General features: G+C 39.2%; 1 protein-coding gene across 1 annotated transcript in view; it reads right to left on the reverse strand.

The window, feature by feature from the left end:
- Positions 1–21,301, reverse strand: part of LRPPRC (leucine rich pentatricopeptide repeat containing) — a 110,371-nt gene extending 89,070 nt beyond the window's left edge. The window contains exons 1-3 of the mRNA XM_061210707.1: positions 21,127–21,301; positions 1,676–1,875; positions 247–369 (exon numbers count right to left, since the gene is read on the reverse strand). Coding sequence (XP_061066690.1) covers positions 247–369; positions 1,676–1,875; positions 21,127–21,275 — 472 coding nt within the window. The 5' untranslated portion in view covers positions 21,276–21,301. The remainder of the gene's footprint in view (positions 1–246; positions 370–1,675; positions 1,876–21,126) is intronic.
- Positions 21,302–23,014: the final 1,713 nt, after the last annotated feature.

Below are 23,014 nucleotides of genomic sequence, written 5' to 3' on the forward strand. Positions count from 1 at the left end.
AGTGTCTTTCTATTTTGTTCTTTTTAACTTACCCTAAAAATAATACTTGTTATGAAAAATTATTTTATTCTTAATGCCCCTAGATGTCACTATAACTCACCAAATAAGTCATATCACAAAAAAATATGAATCAAGTAAAACCCTTCCATAAAACTGAATTACAGCATTTATGCAAAGAAATTCTTTTTTACTAAAAGAAAAAGTATCTACACCCTTTATACACATCACATATTCATACAATCATACCCAATTTCTGAAGTTTATCCCATATCCTATGAGCAAATTCTGTTCTCTCTGAGAGCTTTAGTTCAGGCAAGAGAGAACCACAGCTGCGCAGCAGAAGCAAGGCTTGATTACCACCTGGGCTACCTATGAAAACAGGTTAACAGATAATATTTAACCTAGTACCAGTACCATGCAGATAAATATCAAAACTTAAGTTGAAATCTGTAAATATTTTAAAATCTCCTGCCTCACTAAAGATACTATTAAAAGAGTACTCATAAATCAGAAAAATCCTATCCCAATTAACAAGTATCATTTACAATGTTACTACAAGTTTTTAAAACTGATGTTTTCTTAGGGAAGCTAAGGTTATAAATCTATACAATCTGCAAGACTACAAATACAGAGAACCTAGTGCTTACTGAAAGGCTAAACTTCTCAGTATCTTATGAAAATAGTACAAAGCAGTACAATTAAAACCCAAGAATATCCAACTTAGGTTTATAATCCTCTACAAAATATTAACTTCCTTCTCCCTTTATCCACATGTCTCTGAAAGCTGACTTTAAAACAAAAACAAACCACTTATTGCATGATTCCATTTATATAAAGTATCCAGGATAAGCAAATCTACAAGGAAGTACACTAGTGGTTGCCTAGGGCGGGAAGGGATGGGGGTTTGGGGACTGATGTTTAGGAGTATGGAGGTTTATTTTGGGGGTGATAAAAATGTTCTAAAATGGACTGTGGTGATAGCCGTACAACTCAATAAATCAAAGAGAGAAAATGATAAAAACTGTCTTTAAATGCAAGTTATTACTGATACTTCTTTAGTATCCCTCATCATTAGATTCTACAGCTTCTTAATGTGACTGAAATCATGGATGGGCTTTGGGAAGCTGGTGAATGCTCTCAAACTATATACAAAATATGTGTGTGGCTTGCACGTGGGCTTTTGTGTGAGCATGTGTGGTTAGGTTTTTTTTTGGGGGGGGAGTGTTGAGGGCAAGTTTCTATCAGATTATCAAAGTTGCATAAGTGACTCAAATAAATTTTAATAGCTAAGTGAAAATGAAAGGGAAATAGTGATTATCAGTCTTTCTGGGAATTTGTCATATGTGACTATCTTAGGGAAAGCAGACACTATACAATAGAAGATAAGAAAAACTAATATCTTCCAAGAAAATTTACCACTGAAAGTGATTCCTTCATAAACTGTGGGAAAAGACAGTTTTTTATTTGCTGATTTTGAAATAAACATGCAAAACAAAATGTTTTCCTCAAAACTTTGCTCTGATGAGTTGGAAAAACAGAAAGATCACAATCATAACATAAAATCATGAATAGAAATAACAAAATTTAAAGTATCAAGTAATGTGCTCTATAATGAGCTTACCACCAAAGCAGTACTTAAGAAGTTCAACTTTCTGAACAGAAAATCTTGAAATACCTGAGTGGCAGATGTTATCAAAGACTTTTTGTAGAAGAGTCTTAGGGATGCGGCCAGTTCTTCGGACAGAATTATCTAGCCTCATTAGAGCCCAATCAAACTGACTGGCATTCCTTCTATGAGAAGAACTGGGCTCCTCTTGAAGATAATTCTTTTTTTCAGCAGCAATGGCATATAGCCTGGCTTGGCTCAGTAGCTCTCTACAAAATGAAAGACAATTAGAAATAAACTATGTAAACTACTAACCACATAGGTCATCTTTGTGAGTAAAATTTATACAAAGCTTTCTAATTAGTTACTAAATACCTAAATTCATAGCACAATAGCAAAAATGCGCAGAGAAGTATAAATTGGTAGGGAAGAAAGTTTTGACCTTTGCTTTAAATAAAGTCACATGCACATAAATTGCATGCAAATTAACCTCTTGAATAACTGACAACGTCTCGATAACTTTTCACATGGAATCAACTCAAACTAAGACAATAATATGGTATGTTTTAAGTGTTTTTAAATCTCCCTTAACCAAAACCAAGTCAATGAAGGAAAATGAAGATTATGCTACAAAGCTCTTCTCACCTCTACAAATGAGACAAGAGATCTAAAATATATCTAAAATTCTGAAGAATTCTAAAGTATTCTTCAAATGCTTTCTAGGTGTTGCTTCTTATGAATTATTAAGAAGACCAATTTCCAAGTTAAAATTATGCAGTTTTTTAAAGGATCATTAACGACAACAGAATTTCCCATCTTTCTAAATAAATCTGAAACATTTTATAGTGATGTTTCAACTCTCAATTCATGTGTCAAAATGCTAACTGTATACTTTTCTAATCATTTTAACAACTGCAACCAACAAATATAAAACTAGATTTCTGCTGTTAAACATCATTAATTTGGGGAAAGTCAAAAGGAAAAAAAAATGCTTATAAATTAAGGTCAGACATGTGTGTTTACAAAAAGCAAACAACCTTTAAACCATTCAACATTTTAATAAAACAGGTCTAGCATGCAGACCAAATGCTCCAAAACATGAAATCAGAGGTATTCTACGCTGTAGAAATAAGGCTCTACCTGATTTACAAACATCAAACCTAGAAATAATCCTTATGTGTGAAGGAAACCCTGTCATAAATCTTTGAATTGAATTTAAACTCTTTCTGTGCATTCAAATCTCACACAAAATTATCTAATTCGCAGAGATTTACATCTTTACCCCCAAATATCTTAGACTTTTCAGAAGTAGCCAGTAAGTATAACTAAATAATACACACTAAGTATATAGTAACTAAGTATAATGTAAAAACACTCTACTTATTGAGAATGCCTTTAGGATGACAACCACATTTTCTAGCATGTGCACATTTTTTACCACAATTACCAAAATAAATATTTACATACTAGTGAGTTTAAAAATAAAACTGTTGACTTCCTATCCTATGTTATTAACCTGGAAAACCAGTCACAAAACTGAATGATTAAGTACGTGATGTTACATTAAAGAAAGCTACACCAGTAGTTTCACAACAAGGTTATGTAAAACACAGATACTGATACTCGACTAGAAATTCTACCACTGTGACCTGGGACAAATCACAACCACTCTGGCCATCAATGATTCCACCTATGTAAATCAGTAGACTGGAAAACAATGGAAAAAATCAAAATACTAACTAAACAAGACAATGTCTTATCCTGTTTAGTTAAGAAGCCTAATGATCAGCACTTGTAGACGGCTAATTGATTAAAGTTAGTTAAATGAACTGAATTAATTAAATGCTAGATTTTTACCTATAAACCACAGAAGATACATGCCTACATATATTTATCCCTTATCTTCAAAAGTTTTCTCTGGCTGTTTGTCTGGCTGTTACTAACCTATGCCCTTGTTAGTCAGGCAAACACAAAATATTATTTTAAATCACCCAGAACAATGTGTCAGGTTCAGGTGAGTGTGCAATAATATCGTTCAACAATGAAAGCTAAATAACATAAGAGATTTCAAAATTGTAGTGAAGTGTATTTGTCAATGTTTTTTACACAACCCAAATCTGATAAACGGTGAAGGGGCATAAAAATAAAACCTCTGCTTAAAATGCAGTTTTAAAATGTAAGATCAGGGACTTCCCTGGTAGTCCAGTGGGTAAAACTCTGCGCTCCCAATGCAGGGGGCCCGAGTTCGATCCCTGGTCAGGGAACTAGATCCCGCATGCATGCCGCAACTAAGAGTCCACATGCCACAACTAAGACCCTGTGCAGCCAAAATAAATAAATAAATATTAAAAAATAAAATAAAATGTAAGATCAAACAAACACAAATAAAATTCAGGCAGAAAACAGAGATGTTAATAAACCAGCACTGCATGCTGAACATTCTAAAGCTAATTTTTCTCACAAAATAAATCTTTAATGCTGCCAAGTCTCCTTCACGTGTGTTTGGCTTTAATTAGTTAAGTCAAAATATGAACCTACTATAAAATAAACTGGGGAGGGGAAGGGTTACATATTTAAACCAAAGGATTCTTCACTCTTCAAAAGGATTCTCCAGTGCTTCCTCACATGGCAGCGCTTTCTACATTTCTTATTTGACCCAGAATTTATTTTTAAATTCACTTGAACACACCCTGAAGGAAACAGGGTGTGTTCATAGCCTAGAACAATAGGTATGTTGTGATAGAAAGGAAAGGAAAGAACAAGTGCAGGGGTTAAGGTGGGTCCATGCAAGGCAGGAACCTAACCATCAGGCCTGCACTAGCTGTAATGCACTGCCTCCAAAACCTGATGACCAAGTGATGTAAACACATAAGGGAAAATTATTTTATCATTTCACCCAAGTGTCATAAATGGTTCCTTTATATTTTTGAGTTAAATTTCTCAGGTTCCCTCCTGAGACTCCAGCACTCACAACCAACTTCCAGGTTACCCATGAATTTTCTCTGGCAAAATCTGGCATTTAAAAAGTTATTTTTCTCAGGTTTTGTTGTTTTTTATAATTGGTGCTAGTGTTTTTTGACTCTTTAGTGAAAAAAATAATGATTTTATAGTTGAGCGTCCATATTTCAAAAAGATACAAGGACTAGATTATTATATTATTATAAACAGGCTTCCATGGGTTCCCTAATAGGCTCCCCTATTAAGCCTGTCACTTTTAAAAATCAATGCCTTACTTTTTCAAAGCATTTTTAAGTTTACAGAAAAACTGTCCAGAAAGTACAGAGTTCCCATGTATTATACCCTCTTCCCCCTCCACCTAATTTCCTCTATTAACATTCTGTATTAGTGTGGTACATTCGTTACAAATGATGACCAATATGGATACATTTTTATTAGCTAAGGTCTATAGCATATAAAAAGGTTCACTCTCTGTGTGTACATATCTATGGGTTTTGACAAATACATGACATGCATTACAGAACCACACAATATTTCACTGCCCTCAAAATGCCCTGTGTTCCACCTACTCATCCCCTTCCCCCTCCTCCTGAACCCCTAGCAACCACTTTTTACTTGTCTTGTTTTGCCTTTTCCAGAATGTCATATAGTTGGATCATACAGGATGTAATCTTTTTCAGATTGGCTTCTTTCACCTAGCAATACACATTTAAGGTTCCTGTGTGTCTTTTCATGGCTTGATAGTTCATTTCTTTTTAGTGAATAACATTCCATTGTAGGGATGTACCACAATTTGCTTATCAGTTCACCTACTGAAGGACATACTAGTTGCTTCCAATTTTGGGCAATTATGAATAAAGCTACTGTAAACATTTGTGTGCAGGTTTTTGTGTGGACAGAAATCTTCAACTCATTTGGGTAAATATCTAGGAGTGTGACTGCTGGATCATATGGTAAGCTTATGTTTATTTATCTTTGTAAGAAACCGTCAAACTATCTTCCAAAATGACTGTACCATTTTGCATTCCCACTAGCAATAAATGAAAGTTCCTATTGCTCCACATCCTCACCACAAATGCCATAGGTGTTTTAGCCATTCTAACATGTATGTAGTGGTATCTAATTGTTGTTTTAATTTGCAATTCCCTAATGACATATGATATGAGCATCTTTTCATATGCTTATTTGCCTTCAGTATTTCTTTGGTGAACTGTTCAGATCTGCTCATTTTTCAAACTAGGTCATTAAGTTTTCTCATTGTTGAGTTTTAAGAGTTCTTTGTATGTTTTGGATAGTCTCAGTGTTTATTTCTTTCAAGTAAACTTTTCATTGAACTGTTATTCATTCCTTTTAAACTCTGAATATACACCAAACTAATCACATACATTTTTAAAACTCTCCCTTCCCTATTCTCTTCTTCCTTTTTCACTGCTATTACGAGCCAATTTGGCATCACTTTAGAGCTATCAGAGTTTAAAGATACAGTGATAGAACAGGTATAGTCAGTAGCTAATGTTTATTATGCATTTAAGACATGCAAGGTAATAGAAAATTACGACTATAATCTTGACTTTACAGATGAGAAAAGTGAAGTAACTTGCCCAAAGTCACAGTAAAAGCTAGTTAACTGACAGGACCTGTACTTGTACTTGGGTAATTTCATTCTGGAATGAGCTCAACATGGCGGAAGGGCATCAAGGAAACTAATCTGGCTGCAACAGGCAGTTCACACTGGAAAGTGGTAAAAATTAAACCTAGGCAGGGAATGTGAGACGAGATAAGGGAAAGTCTACAATGGCTGATAACTACGGGATTTGGATTTTATGACATGCTTATAAAATACAAGACTGATTTTCACAATGCTGCTCTCACAGCAGCATATTCTGCTGAACTATTCTGTAGGCAATAGGTATCCAAATTTCTCTTATGTTCTCACCAATCCCTTATTTTAGCTATTCTACTTGGGTTTTCTTTAGTCTGTTGATATGGCTGATAACATCAATTGACTATTCAAATGTTGAACCAGGCTTGCACACCTGGAATAAACCCAACTTGGTTGCAGTATACAATTCTTTTATACATTTTATGTATATACTGATTCCAATTAAGTTTTAACATGTTAAAAATTCAAAAAACAATGACTCCTCCTAAAAGTGGCTGGTATTCCTTTCAAATTTCTTCACTGCTACTGAGTACACCATCTTTACATTGTTCCCTCAAGCTCAAAATCTTAGGATAATTGCTCAATCCCTCTCATCCTTCACAGCGCATCTGTTGAGCCCTCAGATACCTCTTTATTTCTGAGTCCCTTGTTCAATCCAGAACACATGGATTTTTGCAACAAAACTCATATTAGTTTCTCAGGCTTCAGCTTTTCTTCATACAACTGCCAGATCAATATCCCCCAAAACCGTCTTCATGTCACTACCTCTTTAGGATCCTATAACTGTTTTTTTTTACTTTTATCACAACACCTAAATTCTTTCATTTATTGATTCAAAGATTTATTAAGCACCTTCTATGTATAAAGCACTGTGCTAGGATCAGCCTTTCTACTTATCTAGTAAGTAAACCTGATAATCAATTAGTTAAACTTAAAAAACAAAACAAAACAAAACCCACCAGTTGTGTTAAGTTCTATGACTCCAATGAAATAACAGTAGGGTTCTACTTTGGATTAAACGTACAAAGATGATGACACTCAAAATTTCTAACTAAGGATAAAAAGCAGCAGCCATACAGATAGCAGAGGATGAGTATTCTAGGCCAAGTAGAACAGTCAGCAGACCAAGTGCGTGAGCAACAGATGGGATGAGATTGCAGAGGAAGGCTGGGCTAGATCATGGAGGATTGTGAAGGTAAGGAGTCTGGATTTTATTCTAGATACAGATTTCATTCCAAGTACAAAACTGTATAGAACCCTACTAAACGTTTTGTAAGCAGGGGTTGTGGTATGATCTACTTCTGTTTAGAAAAGATCAGTCTAGCTGCAGGGTGGACCATAAATTAGACAGCAGCAAGAATTTAATAGAGATACCATGTAGGAAGCTGTTGCAGCAGTCCGAGTGAGAGACTGAAGCTTAGAGGAGGGTGGGCGCGGAGATGAGAATCACCAAGGCTCCCACCTGATTTAACTGCAAATTCCAGGCAACAAGTCTTGCCAGTACAATTTGTTAATTCTCACTTCCATGTAATAGAGAAAAATGCATGTAAAAGAGCCCTAGAGAGTCTTAATTAATCCTCTGTATATATCTTAACGTATTACGTATCATTTTCATAACACTTGATAAGCACAATCTTAGAGACAAAAACAGAAGGCTCCATGGCATAGTGGAAACACACCAGCTTTCAGAGTGTGGGCTTGAATGTAAAAATGTAAAATGGTTATTGGGATAAGGAGGGGAAATTTTGGCAATTACTCCTAATTTTGGTCCTTAAAATTCTTGTTTAGAGTCAAATTTAACATGAATATTTTATGTGTTTAAAAAAATTAAGAATTTCCAACATGGCCCCTAACTGTAAAGTCTATATTATAAGGAGAAAAGAAAGAAGCTTAAGAACAGAAGAGCTTGTACTGAAAAGTCTAGTATTCCAAATTTGCTAACACCAGACTCAATAGAAACCTAGATTCCAATAAGAAATGTCTAACATATTCTTTTTATATCTGTTGCCATGTTTCCTGGGAACTATCAGTAATTATAAGCCAAAAATCTCTAATTATATTAAAAAAAAAAAAAAAAAAAAGGTTAAACGGTTAGCCATTATGCAAAAGTTAGGTCATTCAAGACATTCTCATTGGAAAGGGGAAAAAAAAAACACAAAAAAAACCAGTCTGTCCTGATTTCAGGCTCTGCCATTTCTAAGATATGTAATTTTGGCCAAGTTACCACAACTCTCTCTAAGCCTGTAAAATCTCAGAGATAATAGTACTCACCTCACAGGAATATCACAAAGACTGAGATAATGCAGATAATTTCCCAAAATATTGCACTTCTGCCAGGAAAATGATTTTGGATAGCATGTAGACAAAGACTTCCTATTTCTGTAGTTTTATTTACTTCAATAAATAGTTTAAAGTAACTACTGCATCTAGCTCTTTATCTTCCTAGCATTCTTGCTTAAAACAAAATTAAGTTATAAAATGTCAGTTTAAACCTAAACCCAATGAAAAGAAAAATGCTAAACTCAAATAATAGTTTAGGGTAGTACTAGATTTGGCAAAAAATATGAAGGCAGTACACAAATGCCCAAGGTCTGGGCAACACTGAGAAAAGTATACATAAAGGACCCAGCAAAGTAAGCATAATAAATATCAACTACATTATTTCTTCTTTTTAAAATGTATTAGCAGAAAGTACAAGACTTATTTTAAAAGGCCTACTGAAATCCAAGCTATGCTATCTAACAGGTACGTGACTCTGGGAAAGGTATTTGGTTTAAGCATTAGTTCCCTCACGTGAGAAAAAATACCTACCTTGTAAAGATCACATAAAAAATAAATACAACACTCCTAACAAAAAGAGTGCTCAATAAATAGCTCTTATTATAGAAGGTACTCAATAAATATCTGCTGTTTGATCTCTTAAAAAATCTTTGTAAAGCTGTCACAATGAACTTTCTCCCTGAACTATTTTCTCCCTGAAAAATTCTCCCTGAATTTTGCAAGACCTCAATTCTCCGAAAACTCTTGCCCAGCTAAGCTGTCCCCCAAACACTGCTTTATGCTTTACGGTAAGTCACAGAACTTCAGAATAAAAAAGTCACTAGCAACCCTTCTACACTTGGTAACAGTCTTCTGGCTTGAAACACCAATGCCATTCCTTTCCACCTATCCAGATGTCCCCTCCATCTCAGGCTCTTCCAGTCCAAAGGGATGTTTCCTTTGTCTCAGCTATGACAGGAAGTAATAAGAGTCAGTTAACCAGGCTGGGACCTTTGATGTAATGTGGAGCAAGATACTCTGTAGAATCTATCAATAAAAAGCAAGAGTGGCATAGACTAGATTATTCTAGAGGTGCCCTCCAGAGTTTACATTCTGAGATCTTATGATGTGCTTACTTACTTGTGATAGTCTCTAATTCCTCAGTTTATACTGTATTATGTATTGCCTTTTTAAAAAAATGTTTTTTATGTCCATAAGTAATCCTTTCAGCACCTAAAACACAACATATTCAAAGCACTTGGGAACTGAGAATCACAGCATCTGCAGTTGAATCCCAACTGGAGATCCTGGATAAATTACTTCACCCTTCTAAACCTCAGTTTCCCTAATTTGTAATATCAACCCAGAGAAGATGAAACGTGTGTGTGATAAATTCATACACAGTTTGACAATGGTAAAGATCTACCCCAAAGGTACTATTATTTATCCTAATCTCCAAATCAATTCTTCCTAATTCTAACATTCTCGCCAAGCTCCTGTTATCTTTCTCTCAGAAAAGGAAGTATCTTTTCTTCAGTTCTGCACCACCTAGTTGTGGCCCTATTAACCCTAATCTGCAGTATGTATCAATGTTGTTCCCCACTGGTCTATCTATCCCCACTCCCTATTTCTCCTAGGGTCTTGGTAAACTTTGTCAAGACCTGTACCTCTCAAAAGCCTCCAATGGCTTCCGACCAACTTTCTAATCAACCCTGGTAGCTTTAAGAAATTGACTAGGGACTTCCTTGGTGCCGTAGTGGTTAAGAATCCGCCTACCAATGTAGGGGACACGGGGTGGAGCCCTGGTCTGGGAAGATCCCACATGCCACGGAGCAACTAAGCCTGTGTGCCACAACTCCTGAAGCCCGCATGCCTAGAGCCCGTGCTCCGCAACAAAGAGAAGCCACCGCAATGAGAAGCCCGCGCACCCGCAACCAAGAGTAGCCACCGCTCGCCGCAACTAGAGAAAGCCCGCGCGCAGCAACGAAGACCCAACCTAGCCAAAAATAAATTAATCAATTTATTTAAAAAAAAAATTGATTGGCTTTTGCAGTATCAACTTTCACTACATCCCACCCCACGTAGACACACAGGATAAAAGTATGGCCTCCAAGTTTCTTCCTCCTCTTTCTTCCCCTGGAACATTCTGACTACTCATAACCACATGGCCTCTTAAACTTGAGCGATCCCCTACCACAGAACAAATGTTTCTTTCCTTCTTCTCTCTGAAATGTCACAGTATTATAATCCTCTCTATGGATAGCACATATATAATATGTTGTACACGTGCCTATCATAGTCCTCTGTAATTGATAAGCTCAAACCCACAGGGAGCAGAGGCTGAATCGCAACTCCGAAGGACCCAGACAGACTTTTAAGCTGTGCTGAGAAAGTTTTTTTAATGAGAGGTAAACAAGGAAAAGTTTTCTCTCCTTTCAATTTTAGAAGTCACATCATTCTGTCATAGGGCAATATGCTCTTCACCTTTAAGATAATCATCAATCCAGATCCGCTTCCAAACTGATTTAGCTCAAAGCTTACCTTTCCTCTGAAGCACCTAAGGATTAATAAATTCTAATAATTTCACTCAATAATACTCATCTGTCCTTCTCAGACATTCCTGGAAATCAAGATCAGGGTGAATTTGTGGAGATCCACTGCACTACATGAATGGGTTAAGTACCCCTTCAAACTCCTTTGCATCCCACAAACATTCCTTCCTCAATGTCTAAGATTTTCATTGATTTACTCAACAAACATTTGACATCTACTATGTGCCACAAAGTCAGACACCAGGGGAGGCAAAAAGAGTAAGACAAAGTCCCTGCCTTCAAGGAACCTTCAACCAGGTCTGGAGTGCTGGTGGGTACACATGCAATAGTGTTAATGGGTGCTTTAGTGATTCCGGATCTGAGACAAAGCACAAGAAGGGAGCGGTCAAAGGGAGAAGCCAGCAACAGAGATTAAACAGAGAAGAGGAGACACATCCCAAAAGTGAACATCACAATCAAAGGTAAAGAGATGTGCAACGTGGTCCATCAAAGCCTTGCTGGTTCACAGACCAGCAGCACCTTTATCATCTGGGGGCTTGTTAAAAATGCGGAATCTCAGTCCCCTACCTATACCTACAAAGTCAGAATCCACATTTTCAGAGGATCCCCAGGGAATTCTTATGCTCATTACGGTTTCAGAAGCCCTGCTATGGAGGACTTTGAAGTAGAGTTTGATATGGCTAGGACAGAGGACACCATGGGAATGAACTCACAAGAAGTGAGTCTCCAGAGGCATCTCCAGATCATGAAGCACCTTATCCTGGAACAAATGGGGGCCACCACACTGTCTAATTTTTAAGTAGGAAAATGACAAGATCAAATTACCAGGGAAACTACAGAATAAAGTGGGGGTTGGAAGAAGAGGGAAACCATTCCAGATGAAGTAGCTCTAACAGAACTTAATCATTTGTGCAATCAATACATAGGAGGGAGGATGGGAACAGGGAAGTGTCAAAGAAATATGAATGAAAAATCTCTAGAAAGCTGACAGATATAGCAACATTCACTAAAACAGGGAACGCACAAGGAACAGATTTGGGAGGAAAGATGAATCCAGTTTGATATTTTCTTTTTTTTTAAATTTTTAAAATTGAAGTATAGTTGACTTACAATGTTGTGTTAGTTTCTGGTGTACAGCCAAGTGATGAATCCAGTTTGAGATGTATGGGTTTGAAGTACCTATAGTTCAACCAGTGGAGGTGCCTAGTAGCAGGCAGGCACCTCCAGGAAGGAAAATATTGCCATCATCAGATAGGCAGGTATGGGCTGATGCCCTAAAAATGGAAGAGGTCGCCCAAAGGGAATGAAAAAAAATGAGAAAACAAAACGACTAAGGACAACCACCGCCACCCCCCAAAGATATCAGCATTTAAGAGATGAACAGAGGAAAAAGGATGCAACAAAGTGAGAAAAATTCTAAAGAGAATAAAATCAAGAAAGAGTGGTGTCATCATCAATGCCAATAAAAGGGTTTCATTAAGGGGGAAATGGGAGACAGTAATGCCAGAGGTCAAGGCCTTAAGAGTAGATCTGGGGGCTTCCCTGGTGGCGCAGTGATTAAGAATCCGCCTGCCAATGCAGGGGACACGGGTTGGAGCCCTGGTCCGGGAAGATCCCACATGCAGCGGAGCAACTAAGCCCGTGTACCACAACTACTGAGCCTGCCCTCTAGAGCTCGTGAGCCACAACTACTGAGTCCGCGTGCCACAACTACTGAAGCCCGTGCGCCTAGAGCCCGTGCTCCGCAACAAGAGAAGCCACTGCAATGAGACGCCCACACACTGTGACGAGGAGTAGCCCCCACTCGCCGCAACCAGAGAAAGCCCGCACACAGCAACAAAGACCCAACGCAGCCAAAAATAAAAATAAAAAATAAATAAATTTATAAAAAAAAAGTGGATCTGATTATTAAAAAGTCCCTTAAAAAATTAAATGAAATAAACTTACATCTCACACATACCTAATTTTAAAAGCACTCTCTCTCTCTCTCTATATATATATTTATATATATATACACACACACACACACACACACACACACACACACACATATCTCAATGGCTCTCTGTGGGTGATAGAATTAAGGGTGATTTTTAGTTTATTGCTTTCCCCCCCAATATTTTGCAATTGCTCCTGAAGGCACATAAGTTCTAAAATTTTAAAATACATAATAAAAAGTTAATAAATAAAACAATGATGGCTATTCCCAGTGGTGTGACTGCAGTGGGTCAAAGAGCGAATTCGAAGTGAAGAAATGAAGGAGACAGGGGAGCATGTGGAGTTAAGTCCAGTTTCAGGAAAGGTTTTGTTTTTCAGGTGGGAAAGATGTGAGCATGCTTACAGGCTGTGGGTAGGAAACCGTATAGAAAATGTTCAGAGTCCAGGAGAACAAGAAAACAAATACTTACTGCCTGCTATGAGCTGAGCACACAGTGGTGAACAAGACAAAGTTCTAAGGAAACAAGCAGCGAGCAGATAAATAATATCAGACAAGTGAGACATGCCATGATACAACTAAAATAGGGTTTGCACTGAGTGTTGAGGTAAGGCCTCTCTGAAGAGATAGCATTTAAGTTGAGTCCTGAATGACAAGAAATGAGCTTTACAAAGAAGGGGGAAAGGCCTTGTTACCTCTACTTCACAGACAACGAACTGAGGATCAAAAAGGTTAGGTAAGGTTACGCAGCAAGTAAATGGAAACCAGGTCTGATGAGCAGACCAACACCCTTTCTACTAGATTGTGTTCCCCCTACTGTTTTCCTCAAATGCAACAGCGAAGACGAACTGTAACATCGACCCTCCCCTGGCCTCACGGGGATGTTAAGGACTAGAAAAATATAAATAATTGGCACAACTTTCTCAAAAGAACCTCTCTGAAAGCCAAGAAGTGTAGATCTGTGAAAGCAGAGACACAACTTCTAAAGGTTAACTGTTCAGGCCTAATGAGAAAATTCAGGTAGGCTCCAAGTCATAAGCAGACTACATTCCAAAGATGTATAACTAAGTGGTTAATAAAGATTAACAAGATGGCGGAGTAGAAGGACGTGCTCTCACTCCCTCTTGCGAGAACACCAGAATCACAACTAGCTGCTGGACAATCATCAACAGGAAGACACTGGAACTCACCAAAAAAGATACGCCACATCCAAAGACAAAGGAGAAGCCACAATGAGACGGTAGGGGGGGGCGCAATCAGAGTAAAATCAAATCCCATAACTGCTGGGTGGGTGACTCACAGACTGGCAAACACTTATACCACAGAAGTGTACCCACTGGAGTGAAGGTTCTGAGCCCCACGTCAGGCTTCCCAACCTGGGGGTCCGGCAACAGGAGGAGGAATTCATAGAGAATCAGACTTTGAAGCCTAGTGGGAACTGATTGCAGGACTTCGACAGGACTGGGGGAAACAGAGACCCCACTATTGGAGGGCGCACACAAAATAGTGTGTGCATCGGGACCCAGGGTAAGGAGCAGTGACCCCGGGGGAGACTGAACCAGACCTACCTGCTAGTGTTGGAAGGTATCCTGCAGAGGCGGGGGGTGGCTCTGTTTCATCGTGGGGACAAGGACACTGGCAGCAGAAGTTCTGGGAAGTACTCCTCGGCGTGAGCCCTCCCAGAGTCTGTCATTAGCCCCACCAAAGAGCCCAGGTAGGCTCCAGTGTTGGGTTGCCTCAGGCAAAACAACCAACAAGGAGGGAACCCAGCCCCACCCATCAACAGTCAAGTGGATTAAAGTTTTACTGAGCTCTGACCACCACAGCAACAGTCAGCTCTACCCACCACCAGAGCCTCCCATCAAGCCTCTTAGATAGCCTCAACCACCAGAGGGCAGACAGCAGAAGCAAGAAAAACTACAATCCTGCAGCCTGTGGAATAAAAACCACATTCACAGAAAGATAGGCAAGATGAAAAGGCAGAGGGCTATATACCAGATGAAGGAACAAGATAAAACCCCAGAAAAACAACTAAATGAAGTGGAGATAGGCAACCTTCCAGAAAAAGAATTCAGAATAATGATAGTGAAGATGATCCAGGACCTCGGAATAAGAATGGAGGCAAAGATCGAGAAGATGCAAGAAATGTTTAACAAAGACCTAGAAGAATTAAAGAACAAACAAACAGAGATGAACAATACAATAACTGAAACGAAAACTACACTAGAAGGAATCAATAGCAGAATAACTGAGGCAGAAAAACGGATAAGTGACCTGGAAGACAGAATGGTGGAGTTCACTGCTGCGGAACAGATTAAAGAAAAAAGAATGAAAAGAAATGAAGAGGGCCTAAGAGACCTCTGGGACAACATTAAATGCAACATCATTCGCATTATAGGGGTCCCAGAAGGAGAAGAGAGAGAGAAAGGACCAGAGAAAATATTTGAAAAGATTATAGTTGAAAACTTCCCTAACATGGGAAAGGAAATAGCCACCCAAGTCCAGGAAGCGCAGAGAGTCCCATACAGGATAAACCCAAGGAGAAACACGCCGAGACACATAGTAATCAAATTGGCAAAAATTAAAGACAAAGAAAAATTATTGAAAGCAGCAAGGGAAAAACGACAAATAACATACAAGGGAACTCCCATAAGGTTAACAGTTGATTTCTCAGCAGAAACTCTACAAGCCAGAAGGGAGTGGCATGATGTACAAAGTGATGAAAGGGAAGAACCTACAACCAAGATTACTCTACCCAGCAAGGATCTCATTTAGATTTGATGGAGAAATCAAAAGCTTACAGACAAGCAAAAGCTAAGAGAATTCAGCACCACCAAACCAGCTCTACAACAAATGCTAAAGGAACTTCTCTAAGTGGGAAACACAAGAGAAGAAAAGAACCTACAAAAACAAACCCAAAACAATTAAGAAAATGGTCATAGGAACATACATATCAATAATTACCTTAAACGTGAATGGATTAAATGCTCCAACCAAAAGACACAGGCTTGCTGAATGGATACAAAAACAAGACCCAACTATATGCTGTCTACAAGAGACCCACTTCAGACCTAGGGACACATACCGACTGAAAGTGAGGGGATGGAAAAAGATATTCCATGCAAATGGAAATCAAAAGAAAGCTAGAGTAGCTATACTCATTTCAGATAAAATAGACTTTAAAATAAAGAATGTTACAAGAGACAAGGAAGGACACTACATAATGATCAAGGGATCAATCCAAGAAGAAGATATAACAATTATAAATATATATGCACCCAACATAGAAGCACCTCAATACATAAGGCAACTGCTAACAGCTATAAAAGAGGAAATCGACAGTAACACAGTAATAGTGGGGGACTTTAACACCTCACTTACACCAATGGACAGATCATCCAAAATGAAAATAAATAAGGAAACAGAAGCTTTAAATGACACAATAGACCTGATAGATTTAATTGATATTTATAGGACATTCCATCCAAAAACAGATTACACTTTCTTCTCAAGTGCGCATGGAACATTCTCCAGGATAGATCACATCTTGGGTCACAAATCAAGCCTCAGTAAATTTAAGAAAATTGAAATCATATCAAGCATCTTTTCTGACCACAATGCTATGAAATGAGAAATCAATTACAGGGAAAAAAACGTGAAAAGCACAAACAAATGGAGGCTAAACAATACGTTACTAAATAACCAAGAGATCACTGAAGAAATCAGAGAGGAAATCAAAAAATACCTAGAGACAAATGACAATGAAAACACAACGATCCAAAACCTATGGGATGCAGCAAAAGCAGTTCTAAGAGGGAGGTTTATAGCTATACAAGCCTACCTAAAGAAACAAGAAAAATCTCAAGTAAACAATCTAACCTTACACCTAAAGGAACTAGAGAAAGAAGAACAAACAAAACCCAAAGTTAGCATAAGGAAAGAAATCATAAAGATCAGAGCGGAAATAAAGGAAATAGAAACAAAAAAACAATAGCAAAGATCAATAAAACTAAAAGCTGGTTCTTTGAGAAGATAAACAAAATTGATAAGCCATTAGCCAGACTCATCAAGAAAAAGAGGGAGAGGACTCAAATCAATAAAATTAGAAATGAAAAAGGAGAAGTTACAACAGACACTGCAGAAATACAAACATTCTAAGAGACTACTACAAGCAACTCTATGCCAATAAAATGGACAACCTGGAAGAAATGGACAAATTCTTAGAAAGGTATAACCTTCCAAGACTGAACCAGGAAGAAACAGAAAATATGAACAGACCAATCACAAGTAATGAAATTGAAACTGTGATTAAAAATCTTCCAACAAACAAAAGTCCAGGACCAGATGGCTTCACAGGTGAATTCTATCAAACATTTAGAGAAGAGCTAACACCCATCCTTCTCAAACTCTTCCAAAAAATTGCAGAGGAAGGAATACTCCCAAACTCACTCTATGAGGCCACCATCACCCTGATACCAAAACCAAAGATACTACAAAAAAAGAAAATTACAGACCAATATCACTGATGAATATAGATGCAAAAATCCTCAACAAAACACTAGCAAACAGAATCCAACAACACATTAAAAGGATCATACACCACGATCACGTGGGATTTATCCCAGGGATGCAAGGATTCTTCAATATATGCAAATCAATCAATGTGATACACCATATTAACAAATTGAAGAATAAAAACCATATGATCATCTCAATAGATGCAGAAAAAGCTTTTGACAAAATTCAACACCTGTTTATGATAAAAACTCTCCAGAAAGTGGGCATAGAGGGAACTTACCTCAACATAATAAAGGCCGTATACGACAAACCCAAAGCAAACATCATTCTCAACGGTGAAAAACTGAAAGCATTTCCTCTAAGATCAGGAACGAGACAAGGATGTCCACTCTCACCACTATTATTCAACATAGTTTTGGAAGTTTTAGCCACAGCAATCAGAGAAGAAAAAGAAATAAAAGGAATACAAATAGGAAAAGAAGAAGTAAAACTGTCACTGTTTGCAGATGACATGATACTATACATAGAGAATCCTAAAAATGCCACCAGAAAACTACTAGAGCTAATCAATGAATTTGGTAAAGTTGCAGGATACAAAATTAATGCACAGAAATCTCTTGCATTCCTATACACTAATGATGAAAAATCTGAAAGAGAAATTAAGGAAACACTCCCATTTACCATTGCAACCAAAAGAATAAAATACCTAGGAATAAACCTACCTAGGGAGACAAAAGACCTGTATGCAGAAAACTATAAGACACTGATGAAAGAAATTAAAGATGTTAACAACAGATGGAGAGATATACCAAGTTCTTGGATTGGAAGAATCAATATTGTGAAAATGACTATACTACCCAAAGCAATCTACAGATTCAATGCGATCCCTATCAAATTACCAATGGCATTTTTTACAGAACTAGAACAAATCACCTTAAAATTTGTATGGAGACACAAAGACCCCTAACAGCCAAAGCAGTCTGGAGGGAAAAAAATGGAGCTGGAGGAATCAAACTCCCTGACTTCAGACTATACTACAAAGCTACAGTAATCAAGACAATATGGTATTGGCACAAAAACAGAAACATAGATCAATGGAACAAGATAGAAAGCCCAGAGACAAACCCACACACCTATGATCAACTAATCTATGACAAAGGAGGCAAAGATATACAATGGAGAAAAGACAGTCTCTTCAATAAGTGGTGCTGGGAAAACTGGACAGCTACATGTAAAAGAATGAAATTAGAATACTCCCTAACACCACACACAAAAATAAACTCAAAATGGATTCGAGACCTAAATGTAAGACCGGACACTATAAAACTCTTGGAGGAAAACATAGGAAGAACACTCTTTGACATAAATCACAGCAAGATCTTTTTTCATCCACCTCCTAGAGTAATGGAAATAAAAACAAAAATAAACAAATGGGACCTAATGAAACTTCAAAGCTTTTGCACAGCAAAGGAAACCACAAACAAGACAAAAAGACAACCCTCAGAATGGGAGAAAATATTTGCAAACGAAGCAACTGACAAAGGATTAATCTCCAAAATTTACAAGCAGCTCATGCAGCTCAATATTAAAAAAACAAACACCCCAATCCAAAAATGGGCAGAAGACTTACATAGACATTTCTCCAAAGAAGACACACAGATGGCCAAGAGGCACATGAAAAGATGCTCAACATCACTAATTGTTAGAGAAATGCAAATCAAAACTACAATGAGGTATCACCTCACACCAGTTAGAATGGGCATCATCAGAAAATCCACAAACAACAAATGCTGGAGAGGGTGTGGAGAAAAGGGAACCCTCTTGCACTGTTGGTGGGAATGTAAATTGATACAGCCACTATGGAGAACAATATGAAGGTTCCTTTAAAAACTAAAAATAGAGTTACCATATGATCCAGCAATCCCACTACTGGGCATGTACCCAGAGAAAACCGTAATTCAAAAAGACACATGCACCCCAATGTTCATTGCAGCACTATTTACAATAGCCAGGTCATGGAAGCAACCTAAATGCCCATCGACAGACGAATGGATAAAGAAGTTGTGGTACATATATACAATGGAATATTACTCAGCCATGAAAAGGAACGAAATTGAGTCATTTGTTGAGATGTGGTTGGATCTAGAGACTGTCATACAAAGTGAAGTAAATCAGAAAGAGAAAAACAAATATCGTATATTAACGCATGTATGTGGAAATTAGAAAAATGGTACAGATGAACCGGTTTGCAGGGCAGAAGTTGAGACACAGATGTAGAGAACAAACGTATGGACACCAAGGGGGGAAAACCGCGGTGGGGTGGGGATGGTGGTGTGCTGAATTGGGCGATTGGGATTGACATGCATACACTGATGTGTATAAAATTGATGACTGATTAAAAAAAAAAAAAGAAGTCATAAAACATTTCCTCCATGTAATTCTACACATAAAGTAGGTTTCCAAGGAGGACCACAAAAAATCCATGCAATCACAGCTATTACTGTTACTATTATAGTAACTAATACAGCATTTACTAGGCACCAGGCCCTATGTTAAGAGCTTTATATAAATAACCTCATGCAATGTCACCAACACTATTACTACTCCCATCTTATAACTAAAGAAACTGAGGCCTGTCAACGTTACATAACTTGTCCAGTGGCACAATGCAAATAGAGAAGCCTGCAGTCCAGCCCTGGCCTATTCCAGACCCTCAGCTCTTAGTCCTTATACTGTCTCCCAAAGTACCTCTATTTATAAACACTAGTCTTTCAAAATCAGTTTTTCTTCAATTCTAAAATCTCAGTGCCCACCTACCCTTCTCAGGTGATCAGAATACTACTCTAATTAACACCTTCATCAAACTTCCTTATCCTCTCCTTGGCAAAGTCTATACCAAACTTACCTCCTGATAAACCTCAATCCATGAGAGCATTTATTCACACATTTGACACCCATTGAGAACTTAATTTGCCTTTGCACCCCCAGCTCCCACAGAGTGCCTAGAATGTGTCCACATATCCATTCACTGACACTTACAGAGCCTACTGTCACAACTCCCAACCCGCTGCACATCTTCATAAATACTGAGAGGTAAACTCCACTGAAGAAAACGGAGGCAAAAGCCCAAACTGATGATAGATAATTAAACTTCCACCTCTAAGCTACCCCTAGCTCACCCAAAATTCCCAACCTATCCTCCCTCCAAAAAAAAAGCTCTCGAAACTTAAGTCCTAGATGGTTACTAAGCACCAATAACGCTTGCACGTGGGACAACACCCGAGCCAGTCAATCATAGAAGAGTAACACCTGACCCCCGGCAGCAGCCTTCAAAGCCCCTCTCAGCTTCTTAGGACGTCGATAACCCGAGGGCAGGAAGACCAAGTCCGAGGCGGCGATGGCAGGATCCATGACGGAAGCAAGCCACGTTCGTGGCCGTAACCTTCTGAAGGCGACCAACCCTGCCACCCTAAACACCCCGGTAAGGAGCGTGATACGAGGCCCGGGGACGCCTGGCCCTGGAGCAGCGAGGAGGGTGTGGAAAGGGCACAGGTGGGACCCGGCCCTCGCCCACGTCCACGACCCCGAGGAACTGCCGCGCTGCAGGCGGGCTGAGGAAGCGGCCGGCACTCACCCGGCGACGGGCCCGGCGCGAGCGGCGCGCGGACAGAAGGCGGCGTGCGGCCGGCTCGGGCCGCCCGCTAGAAGGCGCAGGGAGAGCGGGAGGTGCGGGGCCGCCCCGGCGCGTAAGAGCCAGCGGGCCGGTCTCAGCAGGGCCGCCATGGCTCAGCCGTCCCCACCTTAGGCTGCACGCCGGGCAAGGACAGGGGGAGCACGTGACCGCGGGGTCGCCCGGAGCGGGCGAGACCAAAGGCCGGGCGCGCCAGACGTAGGGGGAGGCACGTGTTGTTACAACTTGGAAGATGGAAAAACCTGTTTCTCCCAGGACATATGATCCCCACGAGATATGTGCATTACAAGGTGGCTTGATATATCATTCCAGAGAGCGTCTCTTTCCGTTCTCTTTCCTTCACGTCAGCATGTTCAGTCCCTCCACCCCTGCACTTTTCAGTTGGTAGAGTCGGAAGAGGTCGACTCCTCCCAGGTTCGCGCAAGGGCTTGTGGGGGGCCAACTAGCGAGAACACCCGGGAACCCTCGAGAAGAGCCGACTGTGAAGATCCCGGAGTGTGGGACATTTCTCTGCAGAGTGCGGGAGTAGTGGCTGACGTTACGCGGTTCCCGCTCCAAGCCCAAGATGCCGCGCCTACTGAAAGGAACGTTCTATAGTCAGAAGTGTGGGACCTGAAAAACGTTAAGGACCTTTGCACTGTGCTAGGGGCCTCCCAGGTTAAATATGTGATTTGTGTGCTTGGGGCCAGGGGACAGTGTAAAGGTATACGGAGGTCCAACTTTTAAGTCCATGAGCAGTGCCTTGCTTTATGAAATGGATGGATTCTAAGGAAGGTCGTATAGTTTTAAAGCTGGCTGTGAACGCATTATATTACCCAACTCCCACCCCACCCCTTCCTTCAGTAAATGCACCAGCAAGATAACAGTATAATTAAGAGTCCTGAAAAAAAAAAAAGTCCTAAGCCAAATCTGGGGATAAAATAGGAGGCACCCAGCCTTACGACTTGGAAGGGTACCCTGTGCATGTAAATCAACTTAAATATTTTTTGCATATTATATATGTATATTTGGGTTACAAGTTCCCAAGTTACCCAAAGGTTTCGACTCATAAACATAACTCTTTTAAAACAGTACTGTGATATCTTGCCATCTCAGTTTGTAAAAACACTAATTGATAGTCAAGTTATGTATGTATTTTCAAACACAATTCAGAGCAGCTTTCTCAGCAAAGTTTTGCCCGTTCAGTATCTGTTGGGGCAATCGGAGTTATGTGGGAAGCCGAGAACAGGCTTCAAGTATAGACACCTCTCCAACGCCCTCTCCACCTAGCTGTATTCTAAGCATTCCCAAGTGAAAGCTCAGAAGTTTTTTCCGGAAGCCCGACGAGGAGCTCCTTGAAAGCAGGAACTGTGAGACCTCTTCCTGTAGCGGAAGCACCTACCCAGTGCCAAGCACACGGTAGGTTGCATTAAATAATTACTGAATAAATGTGTTTGGAGGTTATCCAGCTCATTTCTCCTTTGAGAGATGAGAAAAATGAGATCCAAAAAAAGGTTAAATGATTTACTCTGGGTTATACTACTAGGCACTAGGATATAATTTATTTATTCACTCATTCAACACTGATTTATTGAACACATATTCAGTGCCAGACACTATTTGAGATGTGGATACAGCAGAGAACAAAACAGACCAAGTCTGGATTTTGATTCGATTGGCTCCAAAGTTTAGTTTGGGAAGACAGATAAGAACTGTGATGTAAAATAAATAAGGGGAAAGGATTTGAGGGTGGTATGCTTAACCCCTTCGGAGAACAATGAGGACGGTGTGGATGAGAAGAAAGAGCAAAAGGGGTGGCGGGGACCGTGGGCGTTGGGATCTGAGAGGTAGT

The sequence above is a fragment of the Eubalaena glacialis genome, chromosome 14 (assembly GCF_028564815.1).
Source record: "Eubalaena glacialis isolate mEubGla1 chromosome 14, mEubGla1.1.hap2.+ XY, whole genome shotgun sequence".
NCBI lineage: Eukaryota > Metazoa > Chordata > Mammalia > Artiodactyla > Balaenidae > Eubalaena > Eubalaena glacialis.